Consider the following 18,872-nt stretch of genomic DNA (forward strand, 5'->3'; position numbering starts at 1 on the left):
CAATCCCTAAACAAGAGAGCAGTAAACACTTGCAATAAGACATCCATCAAAGTAGAACGCCAAAAGATAAAAGAGAGTTTTAAACAGAATGGTTACACTTCCTCCTTCATCAAAAACTCCTTGAAGAACACAACAGAAAGAAAAGATCAGAAGGTCACCACCACTACCACCTTTTTACCTACCATACCTGCAACATTTCATTGAAAAACTCAAATGCACAGTCAAAAACTTCAACATAGAAGTCTGATGGAAATCCTAACCTTCAAGTCCATGCTGATAAAAAAAAACAAAAAAACAGCAACCTACCAAAGAGAATTTGAAAAACGTAATCTGCAAAATTCTGTGTTCCTGCAACAATACATACATTGGAGAAACGGGAAGAAAACTCATAACAAGAATAAAAGAACATAAAGATTGTACAAGACTCATGAAAATACAAAATTCAGCCATTGCAGAGCACACCATGTCAACTGGACACAGAATAAACTGAGAGAAAACTAGAATCATCGACACAGACAAATTCTGGAAGACAAGAAACACAAAACGCAAACAAACGTGGCAGGGGTTTAGTTTAGAGAGAGAGAGAAATCTAAAGAATTCTCTCTCCAAATGGGGTGGTCAGGAACGTGGTTCCTCTTCATCCCCTCACGTGAAAAATTATTGAAATTTCCATAGGGTTTTTGCCTTTATTCTATTTTGACTTTTCTTGAGTAAAGAAGTGAGGTTGGTCTTAATACTGGTGAGCAAGACAAAGGTGGCACCAGAGAGACCAGCTAAGCCAGAGCCCAAAAAGCAGATGTCAAAGCAAATATGAACGAGATACCACCTATTTCAGGGCTGGGCAATAATGTTGCCTTGGCTGGGATCTAAAGATCCAATGCCTGAGATTTGGATGTGGGGAGAAACGGGAGTGCCCCCGAGAAAACCCACTTTCACAAGATAGGCACAGAAAGGTTTACCTGTCCTGTGTCCGAGATCTGAAAAAGAACTACATATTATATTCATGCGGTTTATCCTTTATGTACTTTGTTGTGTGATTTGTGATTGCTTAAATATGTTATATGGTGAAATATATTTTGTTGGTGCACTGGCTAATTTACATAGTGATGCAGTTAGTTTGTTTCTGTGTTCTGCTTTTAAATAATATTTGTATGACATTTCTGTGAGTCTGTTTCTAAGAGTTAGTAAGTTACTGATTTGGTGTATATAATTTACAGGAATGTATGATGGTAGTCTGTATGCTGCTATTAGTATTTTATTTTGTTGTACTTGGATTTTCTGAAGTGCGTTATTTGACATATTATATGTGACTTGACATCCACATTCTATTAACGGATGGATATAAGCCTTGTATATTTGAATAATGGTTTTTGGTGAGCAGTTTGAGTGTTTGCTAGCTAGAGTCATTAAATGTTAAATGCATTTTCTGATTGATGAGTATAAGCTGTTAAAATGTTTTTCCATGTTAGTCTTGAATCAAAAGTGATGCCAAGGAATGTGATGTGTTTGCTCATGTTAATGGGCTTATTTCCGAGTGAGAATTTTACTTTTCCTAGAGTTTTTCTTTGTCTTTTTAGTTTCCTGTAAAAGGTGATTGATTGCTTGTGTTTTAGTTGGATTGAAAACCATTCTCCACTTGTTATTCCAGTTTGAGACATTGTTTAGTGTTTCTTGAATGCAAGACATGGACATCACTGGGTTTCTGGAGGTACTCCAGATAGCAATGTCGTCTGCATATTGCGAATTGTGAGTGTATGTTAAACTGGGGAAAGGTATATTGCTGACAAAAATAATATACAGTAGTGGAGAAAGGACTGATCCTTGGGGCACTCCTGCAGTTATTTGGAATGATTTGGATATAGTTTTATTAACTTTTACTTGTGCCATTCTATCTGTTAGGAAGTTTGATATCCATTTAATAATAGTGGGATTTATTTTCAGATGTGTTAATTTGTACTTAATGCCATTATGCCATACACTGTCAAATGCTTTTTTAACATCTAAAAATACACCTATGGTTACCAGGTTGTTATTAAAAGCCTTGTAGACTGATTCGGTGAGTCGTGTAAAGTGATCTATTGTTTGTCTGCTTTTCCTGGAGGCATTTTGAGATTCCGGAAGAATATTTATTTCACAGAAGTGAAGAAGACGATTTGAGATACTTTTCTTCATTAGTTTGCCAAGGCAACTTAACAGACTGATGGAACAGAAATTATCTGGATTTGTCCTGTTTATTTGTTTCTTTGGAATCGTGGTGATGATGGCTTTTTCCATGTGTCAGGGTAATAACCAGTTGTTAGTGAGATGTTCATGATGTTTGTGAAGTGTTGTAATAGGAGAGTAGAGCCTTTTTTGAGAATAATGTTTCGTATTTGGTTGTGTCTGGGGGAAGTGTTTTTCAAGTTTTTAATGTTAATTTTGAGTTCAGTGGTGGTAATTTTCCTATTGATTGAACTTGGGTAGCTTTCTAATGTCTCACCAGGCAATTGTGGTGTGAAAGAAGATTGGTTTGTGTTTATGTGTATGGGATTTGTGATTATGTTGTTGTAGCAAGTAATTTGTGTTTTTGTCGGAAGAAATACTCTTAATTTTTTCCAAAATTCTTTTGGATTGTGTTTGGTTTTCAAATTTTTACTAAAGTTATGCCAATTTATTTCTTTTGCTATTTTAATTTGTTGTTTAACTTTTGCATTTGTTCTGTTAGTCTGTGTTTTGATGGTCGGATCACGTGTTATAAAGTGTGTTCGTCTTAACTCCGTGTTTGATTATTTGTGGATGAATTTCTGGTGCTGGAGTCCATTGATTATGTGAATGTTTTTTCTTTGTTTTATGGATTGTGTTTTTGATGGCTTTATGTATGGCTTCTGTAACTTGAATAACATAGTTGTCTAATTCTGTTTTGTTGTTAGCATGTTCAATCGAATGTGGCACATAGGAATCTAGTGAAGCGTTAAAAGTGAGCCAATCTGTTTTGGTATACATGTACATTGAGGGAGTCACGTACCTCATAGCAGGGTGGTGCAGGTGAATCATGCAGGAAATGGGGAAATGGTCACTGGCGATTTCATCATGTACACTACAGTTACAGATTCTGTTTACTGTGACCTAGGGAGCTATGATGAAATCGAGTACGTCGTATGAGCCGTTGGCAGCTGAAAAGTGTGTAGGTGTTTGGTCATTTAGTAGGTGCATGTTGTTTATAGAAAGAAAGTTTTTTTTATAATTGACTCTCTGTGTGTGTTTCTATTTCCTCTTAATTCTGTGTGTGGGGAATTAAAGTCCCCGATGATAATTGGTTTTGGATTACGTTTAACACATTTCTGTAAGAAGTTAATGTCGATGTCTTTTGTAGGTGAACAATATATGGCTAGGATTGGGTTTGTTAGCCAGTTGTTAAAGTGTATGTTGCAAAAAATGGTTTCATTTATGCTTGATTTAAAAGAATCTTCTATAGAGATTAGATGTGATATTTCTATATTGAAGTAAGCTATTATGCCTCTACTGTTTTCGGAGTAAGGTGTACTGTATGTAATGAATCTGGGGATTGTGGTGTTTTGTTTTTTTGTGCAAAATGTTTCCATAATTATGATAATGTTGGCATTTATATGTTTGTTTATGCTGTAAATTTCTATCCTTTTATCTTTATATTAACACTATTAAACCATCACTAAAGAGAGGTTCCAGATTAGGAGTGAGTAATCTGTGGCTGCAATTGGTTGAATCTACAGGAAATCTCTCCTCCAACAATCAGAAACTGAGATAATCCAATCAATCATAACACATGTAAGTATGTTTTGGAAAGGTGGACACAAATGAATGTAAAGATACTCAGATCACCTAACAGACTGCATGTAAGGCATACACAGGTAAAGATAAGCACTTCTCACTGTGAAGATACCTATATCTACTGGACTGCACGTAAAGCATACAGTGTATGCAAAAGTGTTGGGACAAAGCCAAAAATTAGATCCGACTACTTTTAAAGAACAATGAAACGTAAATTGCAAGTAAAACATCAAAATTTAATTAAACTTCATACTTAGTACAACAGAAACTCAGTGGAAGTGCTTGAGTTCAGCAAACAGTTAATATTTTTTGCGTTCCTCTTTCTTTAATAAATGCAGTTAATCTTTCAAGCATTATTGCAATATATTTAATCAAAGTGTCTTTTGAGATTTTACTCCAAATGTCTCTCTAATACACTCCACAGTTTCTATGGAAGTAGCTTTTGATTTGCCAAGTTTTTTTATCTATGAAATCTCAGATCTGTTCAATTGGGTTGATACTGGGGATCTGTGGGGACCATTGCATTATTTGAATAAATCCAGTAACTTTTTTCCTAGGTAAGTAATTTCTGTGTAGGTTGAATGAGTATTTGGGGTCATTATCTTCTTTGTAATAGAATCCTTTACCAATAGTATGCAAACCACTGGGTATATCATAATGAATCAGTATTTGATGGTATTTGTACTGCTCCGTTATTCCATCTATTTTGCAAATACTTACTCTTGCTTCAGCAGAAAAACACCCCCAAACCATCACACTGCCTCCCCCATGCTTCATGGTTATTGCTATGCATTGATGCAAGTATCTTTTACCCTTCTTTTGCCAAATGTATAACCTTTGCTTTGAACCATACATTTCAAACTTGGACTCATTCATCCATAACACCCTTTTCAAATCATCAACAATTCCAGTCCAGTTTTTATACCTTTTAACAAATTTCAGTCTCTTGAAGTCAAGGTTTTTATTTGTTACACAACCACATATTCCACTTTCATTGAGTCTTCTTGATACTGTAGATCTGGACACTTTTCTGTCATTTTGTACATGGTCATTTATCTCATGCTTGAGGTCAGTGGCAGTCTTCCTTCTGTTTCGAAGGCTTCATAAATGAAAATACTTAACATCAGTATCATTGAGTTTAGGTGTTCTGCATCTTTTCATATTTTCAAATTTACTTGTCTCAGTCTCATTATCTAGGGTGTACTTGACAGTGTTTGGGGGAACACATCAAGTCTGCAGCAATATTTTAAAGAATCCATCCTTTACCATGTAAAGGTTTTATGTGAACTCTTTACTGAAAATTCTCTACATTCTTTGTGCTGTGGCATGACAACAAAATTTAATATGTGGTGCTAAACACTGTTTTTATCAAGGTTTATTTGTGATGTTAAATTAATTCCTCCTAGCATCTACTGGTACCATATGCTAGCTTCTTTCTATGTAGCTAAGACACTGCATGGGGTACCATGACAGTTATTTCAGTTTGTTCATGTGGAACCTTTATGGTATGCCCTTGGTACAAGTATATGAGAATTCTAAAGAACAATAAGTATTTTTACATTGGTTTATTCAGTTTTCAACAGGGATTGTGAAGCATGAACATGGTGTTGAAATTCTTTCTTTTTTTAAATGGGAAAGAAGAATCGTCCCATCAAATGGAGAGGATGATAAAATATCTCTTGTCCTAAGACTATACAGTACTATATATACATGTGAAGATACTCATATTATATAATATATTGCATGTAAAACATATATTCTTGTGGAGATACTCAGATTATTTGATGGATTACAGTACAAAAATTAAAATATCTTACCACCAATTTTTGGGCATATCCATCTGGAACACTATGTCGAGAGCGAATCACTTGATACATGGCAGGGTTAGTGAAGGTTGGGTCATCTAATTCATTATGACCCCAACGTCGAAAACAAACCAAGTCAATTATAATATCTTTACAAAATTTCTGTCTGTATGCTAGTGCTAGCTGAGTAGCTTTAACTATTTCCTGAGAGATGAAAAATATTAAAAAAGATTTTAAATCAAGAGTGCAATTACAACAACTAAACACCCACAAAAATTATTAACAATCACTACATTTATATAATCTTATTTATGTATTATGTACATAGTGAAATGTTTATAGTAATAATTTCCTAGACCCCTACATCCAATGAAAATACACAGAATTTTCTATGCTAGTAAGAAGGTCATACATAACTGCATAATAAACATAAAGTGAAAATTTTCAAAATGTATTCATATTTCATTTTAAATAAAAACAACTCTGAAGTAAAAGAGAAAATCAACAAAGCTACTCAGATAAATCCACCACAAGAAGTACACAAGTGACTAAAGAATATTTTCATAAATATTAATATTTACATCATTACACAACTTAGTTTCTGCCAGTTACTGATACATAATTGCAAAAAAAACTGGTTTTGAGTACAAAATATTTCACGCACTTTCTAACTATTCATACAAGTCCTCCAGTATTTACAAAATATGTTTTCTATTTAAAACATTTTATTCACAATTTTTTCTTTTATTGTGGTTGTGAAAATTTGAGGATAAGAATTTAAAGGCTATAAGTGATTTCAGATATTAAAAAAAACACTAAATACTCCAGATCATTATGCACAAAACTAGTTTAGAATTTATTTCTATAGTTTCTATTAACTTATAAAACAAACTGCTTTCAGTAAATTCAATTATAAAATTTTCTCCCTCTAATCTAAATTTATAAGACACAGATCTGACTAAATATCAAAATCTGGAACTTAACAATTAGTAAATAAATGAGCATACAAATGATCAACCATTATAATAAAACAATTCCCATAATTAAACTCCTGTAACGTGTCTTAGAGAAAATCTTTTTTACTTGTTTTGAATATTTGTGCAAAGCTTTACAATGACTGTCTTTGCTAGTTCTCCCTACCTTTCAAATGATAGATTAGATAGAAGGCAGTGATTCAACAGCACCAACTGCCAACTCTTAATCTACTGTGATCAAACAGTGAGATTTAACCATTACTCTACGTTTAACCAATAGCTATAATTATAAGAGTGCAATAGGATATAAACCACAAACCTTTAGGTCCATAGTCCAACATACTAACCACTAGGCCAATTAAAATAATTAGATTTTAAGAAAACAGTGTCAATTACACTTTGGAATTTAAGATTTTGGATGATAATTAAAAAAAATCGTTATTTTCAGAAAATAAAATTTATAATTAATTTTCACAACTGTCTTTATAACCTGAATTAAAAAAGTAAAAACTTTAATCTGGCCATTTACCAAAATCTGAAATTTTAATAATTAAATGAGTATACAAATAATCAAACAATGTAAGGAAGTTAATATTTTCCCATATGAAATATGTATTTCTGACAATACTTACCTCCTCTCCCACTTTAGCTTTATCCAGACAAAAGTTTCCCTTCTTATCCCATCTAAGCATTGGTATGAATCGTTTTTCACTTCCTTCAGCCTTTTATCCACTATTGTCCAAAGCAAGTTAAATCTTGTGATTCTATCCACCTAACTCAATGTTTCCCCTATCCCAGATCCATATACAAGCTCCCCATTATTATATCCCATTCACTTCACTTTTGTTTGCTATTTTCTGATCCAATTCAGCAGGAACAGCTTAAAACTAAAATCACTAAAGCAATGCAAGCTCACATGTGGAGTTGAAGGGAAACTGTTAACACCCCTGTTGGGAAGAGCAGGCAAACAATGTTTGCTTTCTTTTCTATCAACCTAAATTACTGCCAAGTATTTTTCATGTTTTTTTACCCATTCATTTTTTTTCAGATGGTCTAATTTAGCAACCTTAAACTGGCCATTTTATGGGGAGAAAGGACAAGAGAGTGTGAGAGAAGGTAAGTAATACTGGAAACACATTTTTGGTATAGGAAAATGTTAACTTCCAAAATTGAAAAGGTGGAGAGGTTAGTGAGGGCAAGATCCACATAAAAAGCATCTGTATCTGTGCAAAAATGAGATGTAGTAATAACATATTAGCAGGGTCCAAACTACTTCTGGAAGTAGTATCCTCTTTGCCCAGACAACATTAAAAGAAATTCCTGGGTGGGAAAAGCTTGACTGGTCACAGAGGCAAACTCCTAAGACATTTAAAAGAAAGTGAATTCATTGAGACTTCAACAAGCCAGACAAGGTCCCATGTCTTATTATTGGAATTATAGGGCTATGGAACCCAATCTAAATCTGAGGTGTAGTGGTTAAAGTAAGAGGACCACTTTGTGTTTGGTTTTATTTAGCAATGTGATATTACTGAAACTCAACCTAAAACTTATAGAGTTCTGCATGTTAAGCCACCAGAATTACAAAGAGAAGGCAAGCAACAAATGTGGACAAACCCTCATCCCGACCTGAAGAAGTGCAAAATGCACAAAATTGAACTCAGAATTATTGAACCTTTCACACTGCACTCAATTTGAAGAAACATATACTTTTCTGCTAGGGATTACAAACCCAAATCTGAGCTTCTCAATCTTAGAAGCAAAGTAACACCTCCTTCCCTCAAAATTATGAGAAAGATGTAGTAAAACTAAGTCCAACCACTGGCATAGGAATTGATACTCCATATGCAGAATTATGAGAAGTTGAGGACCCTTTACCATGATCATCAAAAGGAAGAGGATGACCAAAAAAAGAGCCACACTCAACTAAATGGTAAAGAGTAATCTCTGAATTGAATTTACAAGGAGATTCTTATGTAGGCTGGTCCTGCTCCTACAATGCATCTAGAAAAAACATTCACCATTATTGATAGAAGGGCACCCAGCTTTACCCTCTTCTCCTTCAGTAGAATAATGAGTTCAAACATCACTCAGGAGGAACAAACCTCTGTTCATCACTCTAACAACTGGAAACTGGGAGTGGTAAGGATACTCACACAGGGAAGTCCTGAGAAATGATGCACCAAAGACAGTACAATAGGTGAACCATGTTCACCACTATGCAAAGAAAACCAACCTTAATTATTCAATTTATGGATCAGCAGAGAGAAGAAATATCCCCTTAAGCTTTACTCATGACTGTCCAGTAATGTATTTGTTTTTGTGTTATAAATGTGTACCATTCAAAAACTACACAAGGTAGTCTTATGGAACATCTCATTTCAACAAAGCTCATTGCCATCAGGAAATTTTTACCTGTCAACTGGTAGCTAGTGCAATTTTGGAAGGAAACATACCTGACAACATCCACCACTGACTGGGATCCAAATGAAAATGACAAAAGGGTCCATAAGAGAGAGAGAGAGAGAAATAAACACAAAATATTAATAAAATCACTTCAAAAAATCGTTACTTCAAAATTTATGTTATTATGTAAAATAGAGAGAGACAAACTTCGACCAAAGAAAAAAGGTAAGTAATTAAAAAAGGATTATCCACAGCATAAGTACAACTAGAGGTAATCAGCACTGAAGAGCAACCTGCAGTAACATTAAAAACTTTCATCAAAACATTCTGTTATAAAGAAAACTGAATAGGATGTAATAATGGAGAGCTTGCATATAGAGCTGGGATAGTGGGAGCATCCATGTAGTTAGAGAGAATCACAAAATTTAACTTATTTTGGGCAGTATAGTAGAAGTAAAATTCATAAAAATACTTTGATGCCCATTAAAGAAAAACATTTGTTGGCATAAAGTTAAAATGTGAGAAGAGGAGTATTTCAGAAATCATTCCTATAATTAAAGTACCATGGTACATCTTAGAGATAATAGAAATTGAAAAGATAACTTTTAGAAAAATTGTTAAAATACAAATAACACAAAAATCTACGCTTACCTCTGGATAGTTTCCATTGACGTGAATCACTGGGGCTGCAATCATTTTTGCAACATCACTGCAATGCAAAGAAGACCTACACAAAATCAGTAAACCATATTTACTGTTATGGAAAGCCCAATGAAATGTAAATGCAAGTTTATGAAAAATTGATCTCCATATTTATAGAAAATCAACTGACTAAAAAAAGAACTCTAACATTATAATTCCATCAAGTTTATCTTCATAACCCTTTTGCAAATTAGATAAGTAACTTCAGATGTATTTTGTGCACTTAAAACTTTTAAACATTAGGTTAGAAGTAAGGACATTATTTCACAAGTTACTTTTCCTTGTCCAGTAGCTGAATTCTTTCTCAGAGTAAAGTTACAGAATGAATTTAAAATTCCATCACATAGTAAAGTTATACAGTGAACTTAATTTTAGCTGACAATACACCTTCTTTCATAAACCCTACTGGCAAAATGTAACACAGATTCCTTCTCATATAACTTCACCTACAGAAATTACCTGATGTACTAGCTTAGTGGGCTTTTTCAAGATTCAGATATAACAAATTAAAAATTTCACATACACACTCCAATACATTAAGTCAGTACCCACTGGATAATGAAAAGTTCTCAATTTAAACTTGTATAAATTAAAAGCTATCATAAGAACTGTTCTTAATGATTATGTATCTTTAATTTCTCTCTTAGTTAATTTTATGTTTCAAGTTTACAAACACAAAGAAAATGTTATTTATCAAAAATTTACTTTAGAACTTCTATGGAATGTTGCATGTTTCAGTGGTAAGTCAACATTTCTTTCATTTGATGAATAAATTACATTACTAACAAAGAACTTTCTATTTTGCTTTCCTACAATTTCTCTAAACTAACAGATGTCTATCACAGGAAGTTAACCACCTTAATCTGTTTGTACAAGATACATATCAAGTACTTTAGTGTTGAAGTCATATTCATACAGTGGGAATATTTTTTGTAAATGAGCTTTTGCAGAAAAAGCCAATACACTTAGAAAGATGTAAATCATACATTTTTTTTTTAACTAAATCATTTCTAGTTAAGAACATCCTTAACTGAAAGTGTGTTCGTGATTAGTGTTTGGATCATCAAAAAAGCATCCTTATTATATACCTTAACACCAATGTGCAGAAAAGAAAAAAGAAGGGCTTAAAAAATCCACAGAAATAACTTACCGGCCCCTATCAGCTGGTGTTGTGAAACCAAGCTGATTATTAACAATCAGGTGTATAGATCCACACAGAGAGAAATGTGGCACATTTGCTAAGGCAAGAGTTTCCATGATAATACCCTAAACAGTTAAGAAAGATAACAAACTAAAATCTGGGCAATTATGTAATCATTTATTTTGAAACTGTGAGGTATGTTTCTTTAAGAGAACAGCTTTAGATACTCTTACAACTGTACAAAATAGCTAAATATTCACAAGTTGATATGAAATTTATTATAACCTTATATATTAATAACTGTAAAAAAAAGTTAAAATAAGAGAACCTTGAAGATTTATGCTACTTGAAAATATTCTAAAAGACATACATAATTGATATTCAATGCATAAATCTAAAATGTTAAGATAGTGAGGTATCGTGATTAAAATCATGATAGGTTGCAGATTCTTTCTCCCCTCAATTCTCTTCACTAATCCATTACTAATGTGTGTGAAAATGGCATTTCAGATTTTTTCTGAAACTTACTGCAAATACAGAAACTTTGATTGTCTAGAAAAAGCTATGTCAGAAAACCTACACTAGCAGTAAATGTTAGAAGATTTACTTGATGACAAGTTCATACATCAGAAAATATATCTAGAATTGTAAATTTCAATTTGAACAGAATCTTATGTGCATGTGAGCTAAAAGGCTACACTATGGCTCTCTAGGTTCAATCCTAACTGTCCATAATTTTTAACCACTGCACAGAACAAAAGCAGATGGGCAGGAGTACACACAGTCCTAAGGGCTTTGTCTGGCATTTTTTTTTAACCAAACAATGGTATTAATGTAAATTTTATAAAGCTTCCATAATGCTTTTATAATGCTTACATAACTAAAAGTATGGAGAATTCTCAGTAACATCATGCCTCATAGCCTTAAACTCACAGCCTGACATACAAACTATTAATCCCCACCCAACCAAAATACAACTAACTGATTTAGACAACCTACATACCCCTGAATATGTTTGTAAACAAATAGCTAGAACATCTTAAATGAAAATATTATACCTGACCAGAAAATGAAGCATCGCCATGAACTTGCACAGGTAAAACACTAGAGCCAGGACGAACCTCTGTTCCAGGTGAGTAATCTCCAACTTTAAGAAATTGCTGCCTACCTCGAGCTTTTCCAACTATTACTGGACTTACAGCCTGAGGTGATAAACTATTTATTAACTTTAAAAAACACACACACCATAATTCACCTTGATGGTCACAGAGAAAAAAGAATTAATTAGTTTAACATTTTCAAAAAATGCGAGACAAGAGGTAACTTTATCCCTATAGTAAACAAACATGTTTAAGCTTATGTTATAAGCTATATTTTCAACTTTGTGAAGCATCTATAAACCAGGTTATGTTATAAACAAGAGTCAGTGAAGCACTGAGCAAGTTTTTGTCAAAAGTGAAAACATTTGTGAAATTAGACCAACAAGTACAACTGTATACTAGTGATATAAGATTATGTGGACTGGATTGGGCCTTGTTTCCACCAAATCATATAAAAGAATCTGCTAAACAATAGAAATTATAAAATGTTATACAGTTAAAACTATTTTCCTTTTAGGTTCAAATAGTTACCTTTTGATCATTACAAAGCTATTTAGTTACAAACAAAATTATTTCAGTTTTTATATTAAAGACATTACTTTTAACCCATTAAATGAAGCAAAGGGAATTCAATGATGTCTTTGAGTGTACAATAAACACTGAAATACCAAAGTTGTTAAAAATATATTTAGTTCTATAATTATTCAAGAAGAGCATGTATAGCAATGATCTATGAAGTAAAACAGCATTGGAGGAGAAGAGATGAGTTCTTGATATTGATTTAATAGTGTTTAGCATGACTCATTACCATTATTTATTCTATTAGCAATTTCCACTTCAATATTGTATACAATTTCTAATTTACTATATTACATATCAGTGAAGAGGTTTTCACATTACTATGTACAGTTTCTAATTCATTATATTTCAATACTTATTCATGGTGTGGTATTTCTTGAAGAAATTCAAACTAAATCCTAGATTACATTCCTTGTTGATTCCAGATTTTTGTTTCTTCTTGATGAATTGAAGCATACATGACATGTTACCTGTTTATGGCATCCTTTATCCATCTACATGTATGTCAGAAAGTGGCAATTAGCTAATTCTTTGGTAAGAAGCCTCTCAGGCAGAATCACTTTGTCATCCTTGTTTTGATAGAACAGTGGGTGTTCAACATTTCTCAAGAATTTGAAACACCATGTTATAACTAAATTCTCTTAGTTTCACTCTTTTATCACTTTTGACCAGGTATACATTATATGCATTTAGGATGGTGACATCAAACATATACAAAGAGTTTGTGATACCATTTCAGTGTTTTTTTTTTTTCACACACATTGCTCCTCCAATCGGTGCATCACCTTTGCCAACATGCCTCATGTTCTCTGTATAGTCAGTCATTGCATCTGATTTCATTATAGGTTCCTTAGTTTCATAGTCCACTTTGCCACTATCTTACATATCACCTCTGTGAAAGGTACTTATTACTGTCACATCATGTTCATTATGCCAGTTAATCACTTGTATTTTACCTGACTTTCTTCACTCACATTCACCATGCTGCATTCCTGTAGTAAACTTTGGAATGTATTTCTGGTTTTTCTCATGGTTCCATATGTTCCAGTTATTTGTTTATGCATAAAATTACTCAAATCTGGTGATGAATATACCATTATAAATGCATAATAAATGCCCTTTTTCCATATACTTAACCATTAGTTTTTTTCATCACAGCACCAGATATGTTAGTTGGTTGTTTGGCATTTATTGGTATAAAGCAACAAGACTATCTGTGCTAAACAACTGGTAAAAGGGTAAAAGCAAAATTATAATAAAAGATATAAAAATAGATCAACTTAAAACAATGTCTAAAATTCAGATAAAAGATCAAAGCTGTGCCTTCAATACAGGACTGTAGTCCACATATGGGATAGGTATGGCTGTGATAGCACCAGAGCAGACAGACTCAGGTGCATTGTCAGCAACCTCATTCCCACAGATACCAAAATGGTCAGGTATCCAGAAAAACCAAATAGAAACAGAAGAAAAAGAAAAATGGGCCAGTTGTTTTAGAATACCAAAGAGAATAGGGTGAGGACTAATGCTCAGCAATTCCAGGTTTAGTAGAAAGCTACGAGAGTCTATGTAAATAGTACATTTGGTGTACTGCATAACTTCTATGTGATCCAGGGTAAGAGAAATGACTTACAACTCAGGAAGTGCCCCAAGCACCAGAATCCAAGGTCTTTTTGGGGATGTCAACATCAGCAACTGTATACAAAAGGGCATCTAAACCAATTACAGTTTCATAATTGCATAAAACAAAAAGTTTTATTCAAAATTAATGGCATTTTGATAGTATATAGAGCTCAAAATCAAGCCTACCTTTGAACAAAATTAGAAACTGAACAATCACTAGTTTATAAAATGAGTAAAATAATTTGCTAAATTTGAAGTTATCATAGCAGCAAACACTTCTTTAAGTTTCCAAACGCAACTATTCTCAGATGATTATTGTCAATGAAATGTAAGACCTTAGGTGGAGGAGAAACCTATCCTTGGTTATGTATTTTCTAAAAACTGAGGTTCCAATCAATGGGTAATTCTTCCAATAATCCTGGAGGCTGTTTCTTAAAAGCAGCATCAATAAAAGTATGTCAAAAATACATAAAATTCCAGCATGCACGTCTACCTATTTATAAATGCTAGACTTAGGCATGAATATAAAGTTATCCACTATCTACCTGTAATATTTGTTGGTTTCTGTGATAATGACATCAATACCTTCTCAAAGAAGGCCTCAAATAGACGAGTTCTTTTGAATCATTGCCATGAAGCTAGTCCTCAGTCACACCTGAATGCTGCCTATCAATATAAGAAATATCTGACTGAAAATTATAACCATTGGTCCACACAAAGGGTGCAGGGATAGTCTCATGTGGAAGAAAAGAGGAAAGTGTCTCCTTCTTTTCACCTTCCTTCCATGATGACTTACACCACTTACTCTGATATCCTGATCTCAACATTCTCCTCCACTAGCTGAATCTCACTCTTTGTTTTCTAATTTCTAAGATGAAACATCTCTATCAAAATAAAAAATCATGAGCATCCACTTGGAAGGCATCAAAGTTTTTCTAGCCTTTAGTTTTTCTGAATGTGTAGTTAGTCTTGGATGCTTGGTTTCATAATCATATGGAGGCACTTGAACATCTATATCATCTTCACTAGTGCTTACAAACTGTCTTTCTATCGCTTTCATCAGACTTTTTCTTCCACCACAGTATCACGACAAGCTGATGGCAAAGGCTGCACTATCAGAGGAAGAGACGTACACATCCTCCATAACATATGAAATGCGAGTGAGTGCTGGGGTGAGTATTGGTGAACAGAAGAAATCACAATGTGATGTATGGGACCCCGAGTGACTAAAAAAGTTGGTGCATATTTGTATTAAAAGCTGCAGAATTCTTTACCTCACATGAAGACTGTAGCACTTACAATCAGAACCACATACAAAGACTGTAAACAGCTGATAGTTTAACTCTCCTAATCTTGATGTTTTACATGTATACAGTAAATTAATATCTGTTAAAAATTTGTCCTGAGCTTTCACCTACCTGATAATAATTATTTAATTCTAAGAGACTCTTTAGAAATATATACCTGTTTAGATGCATTTAATATTTGCTCTGAGTTGAAAATGAATATAACAACCTTTCTCCTTTTCTCACACTTGCTGCCCAAGTTTTTACGCAGAACACTTACACACTACAAAGATGTATAAGTACTAAAAAGTTATGATATTTCTACACTGAAAATATATTTCCAATAGGTACTTACCTCTACTTACATAAATAGCTATTCTTGTTCATTGCTTTCCTTTATATGCAAAACTTTTTCATGCATGCCATAAGCATGCTACCTTCATTCCATTGGAACTGACTGATTGCAATGCCTCTTATGCAACTCATTGTGCATCAACCCTGCACCAATAATAAGTGTAACACACTCTCACTACACATGCGACTCTACAAAATAATAAACATAGAGAAATCTACTTTCAGAATTTAAATTATTAAAATCCTGATGCACATAAAAAGCACCAAAAGGAAAAAAAAGTATGAACATGATTGCTGCAAAAACTTGAAGTGATAGTTTGATGAAATTGAATAGACTGAGTCATGTGTCATAAGAGTATGATGTACTCCCATTGATGGAGAGCTTACCTTTGATGATTTGGATGAGAAATACATTGAAATCAATCAAGACAATGTAGGGGAAATAGAGGGCTTGTGGTACGAGTAAAAAAACACGTTTTGCATAGAGAGAATAGTACTGAATGAGAACAGCTATTTATGTGAAAAAAGTAATGTTCCTATTGGAATCATAATGAGGAAGTTAAATTAATCTAAGAGTGCTTTAGACAAAACACAAAATAATTTACACACAATTTTTAGTAAATGTTACGATATACACATATTGTATTATTGTGTTGGGAAATTATACTTACTTCTAAGTGGGAGGGGTTTGGTAGCAATGTAACATGAACTACTTTACCTTCATAGTTCAAATCAATTGAGCAAGCTGAAAAAAAGAAAAGAGATGTTGAACTATCACCTTAGTCTTTATTTTTTACTGACCCTTAAATAATGCTTTTTACTGCTATCAATTTTTCAATCTTTTAGAAATGTATGAATCATTAACAAGACATCATTTCTACATGTTATACAGCCCAATAAAAACTCAACATGTTCGATATAAACATGTATTTGTGACTAAAATATTAAGGTCAATCTAAGTTTGATGTTATTGTCACTTACATAAATGAGATAAAACATCTCCCACACCAGAAACAACTTCTGGAAATTCTGGCATGCCTCTCATCTAGGAAGAATACATAGAACAAAAATGAATAAAACAAAATATGTCACTAAGAATTTAATCATAGAATGTTGTGTACACCAAACAAACAACAGTCAACCAGATATTAAACTGTATGTACATGAATGATTGCATTTTCACATACACACAGTTTAACTTTCTCACTATACACTCAAGAAATTTGAAATAAAAAAGCTCCCACATTGATCATTAGAGTTTCTATACTAGACCTTCTAATACTTAGTGTATCTTCATGAAACTTTGGAAGCTTTCAGTAGACAATAAAAGCAGAATTTTCAAAGAAATATTTTCACTAAAAAATAAAAAACTTTTTTAGCATTTAATAGGAAAAATGTGAACACTATGAAATTAGCCTAAATACTAGCTGGTCAAAAGTTTAAGACCATACTGAAACAAAGCGTTAATCGGTAAACATGTAACGAAATTTACTCATTTATGTTCAAGCATTATGGTAGTCAACATCTCCCACTGAAATCTCCTGTGTTACATTGGGTAAAAACATGGCAAAGGTTAAAAAGTTGACAGAGTTTGAATGTGGCAGAATTGTCAAGCTGCAAAAGCAAGGTCTCTCTCAACGTGCCATCACTGGTGAGATTGGATGTAGTAAAATTGCTGTTGCAAATTTCTTAAAAGACCCTGAGGGATATGGAATGAGAATTTCCAGTGGTTGGCCCAAGAAAATTTCACCGGCATTGAGCAGGAGGATTCGACAGGTTGTCCGGCAAGACACCAGCCTATCGTCAAACTAGATTAAGGTCCTTATGGATGCAGAATGCAGCTCAAGAACAATAAGATGGCATCTACAAGAGAAAGGCTTTAAAAACCGTAAATGTTTTCAAAGGACACACAAAACAGCTTGATTAAACTTTGTTGAGAAGCACCAAACATGATGAGAAAACATTTAACCTGGATGGTCCAGATGGCTTTCAACGTTACTGGCATGATAAGGATATCCCTCCAGAGAGATTTTCTACACAAAAATCTACATTTTCTGGGGTGCTTTCTCCTTCCATAGAGCAATGGAGCTTCAGGTTATACAGGGACATCAAACAGCAGCTGGTTATATTAGCATGTTAGAGAGAGCATCCTAATTGATTGACGGCCCTCACTTGTGTGGAAATAACTGGATCTTTCAGCAGGACAATGATGCATTCCACAATGCCTGCAGGACAAAGGACTTTTTCATGGCAAATAACATGATTCTTTTGGACCATCCAACGTGTTCGCCCAAACTGAACCCCATTAAAAATGCTTGGGGGTGGCAAGGGCAGTCTATAGAAATGGATGTCAATTCCAAACAGTGCACGATCTTCGTAAAGCCATCTTTACCACTTGAAATAACATTCCAGCCAGCCTTCTGCAAATGCTTATATTGACCATGCCAAAGCGAATGTTTGAAGTTATTTGCAATGATAGTCGTGCAACTCACTACTGAGACCTCTTGTGGGGCATTTCCTACCCTGTTTAGAACTTCTTTTTGGAATGGTCTTAAACTTTTGACCAGCTAGTATTTAGGCTCATTTCATAGTGTTCACATTTTCTCTATTAAATGCTAAAAAAGTTTTTTATTTTTATTTTTCTTATTTTCATCTTTCAAAGCTCTACTCAAATAAGTGGTTGAGTCTAACAATGCAAAATGCATATCTTTCTTTACGTTCATTGACCTTAAGATTTTGGCCAGCAATGTACATGGGGTCAAAGTTTAGAAAGCTCCAAGTGCAACATGATTTTCAAATTAAGAACAAAAATACTTTTCACTTGAAAAATCTCAAATTAATTTGCATACTCTGTAAAACCTCCAAATGAATTTCAAACTTTTTTCAGTAAACCCTTATACCCTATGTTATTTTTTCATAACCACCAAAAAGGATCAAAATAAATGTAAATTATTTTTCTTTCTTTCTAGTGTGACTTTAAATTGTAACAAAAACTATATTAGTTTATTTAGAATAGTTTTAAACTTGAAACAGTATATATCAGTTCATATTTAATTTTTATTTTATTACTCTTTAAACCAAATCAAACAAATATGCCCACAACCACAGTTATACATCAG

The 18,872-nt window shown here is 33.5% G+C and overlaps 1 protein-coding gene across 1 annotated transcript in view; it reads right to left on the bottom strand.

Moving 5' to 3' along the window:
- Positions 1 to 18,872, bottom strand: part of LOC143225730 (2-oxoadipate dehydrogenase complex component E1) — a 69,097-nt gene that overhangs the window by 28,232 nt on the left and 21,993 nt on the right. Inside the window, 6 exon segments of the mRNA XM_076455652.1 lie at positions 5,604 to 5,795; positions 9,620 to 9,695; positions 10,821 to 10,936; positions 11,870 to 12,013; positions 16,425 to 16,498; positions 16,735 to 16,798. Coding sequence (XP_076311767.1) covers positions 5,604 to 5,795; positions 9,620 to 9,695; positions 10,821 to 10,936; positions 11,870 to 12,013; positions 16,425 to 16,498; positions 16,735 to 16,798 — 666 coding nt within the window.

The sequence above is a fragment of the Tachypleus tridentatus genome, chromosome 9 (genome assembly GCF_004210375.1).
Source record: "Tachypleus tridentatus isolate NWPU-2018 chromosome 9, ASM421037v1, whole genome shotgun sequence".
Classification (NCBI taxonomy): Eukaryota; Metazoa; Arthropoda; class Merostomata; order Xiphosura; family Limulidae; genus Tachypleus; species Tachypleus tridentatus.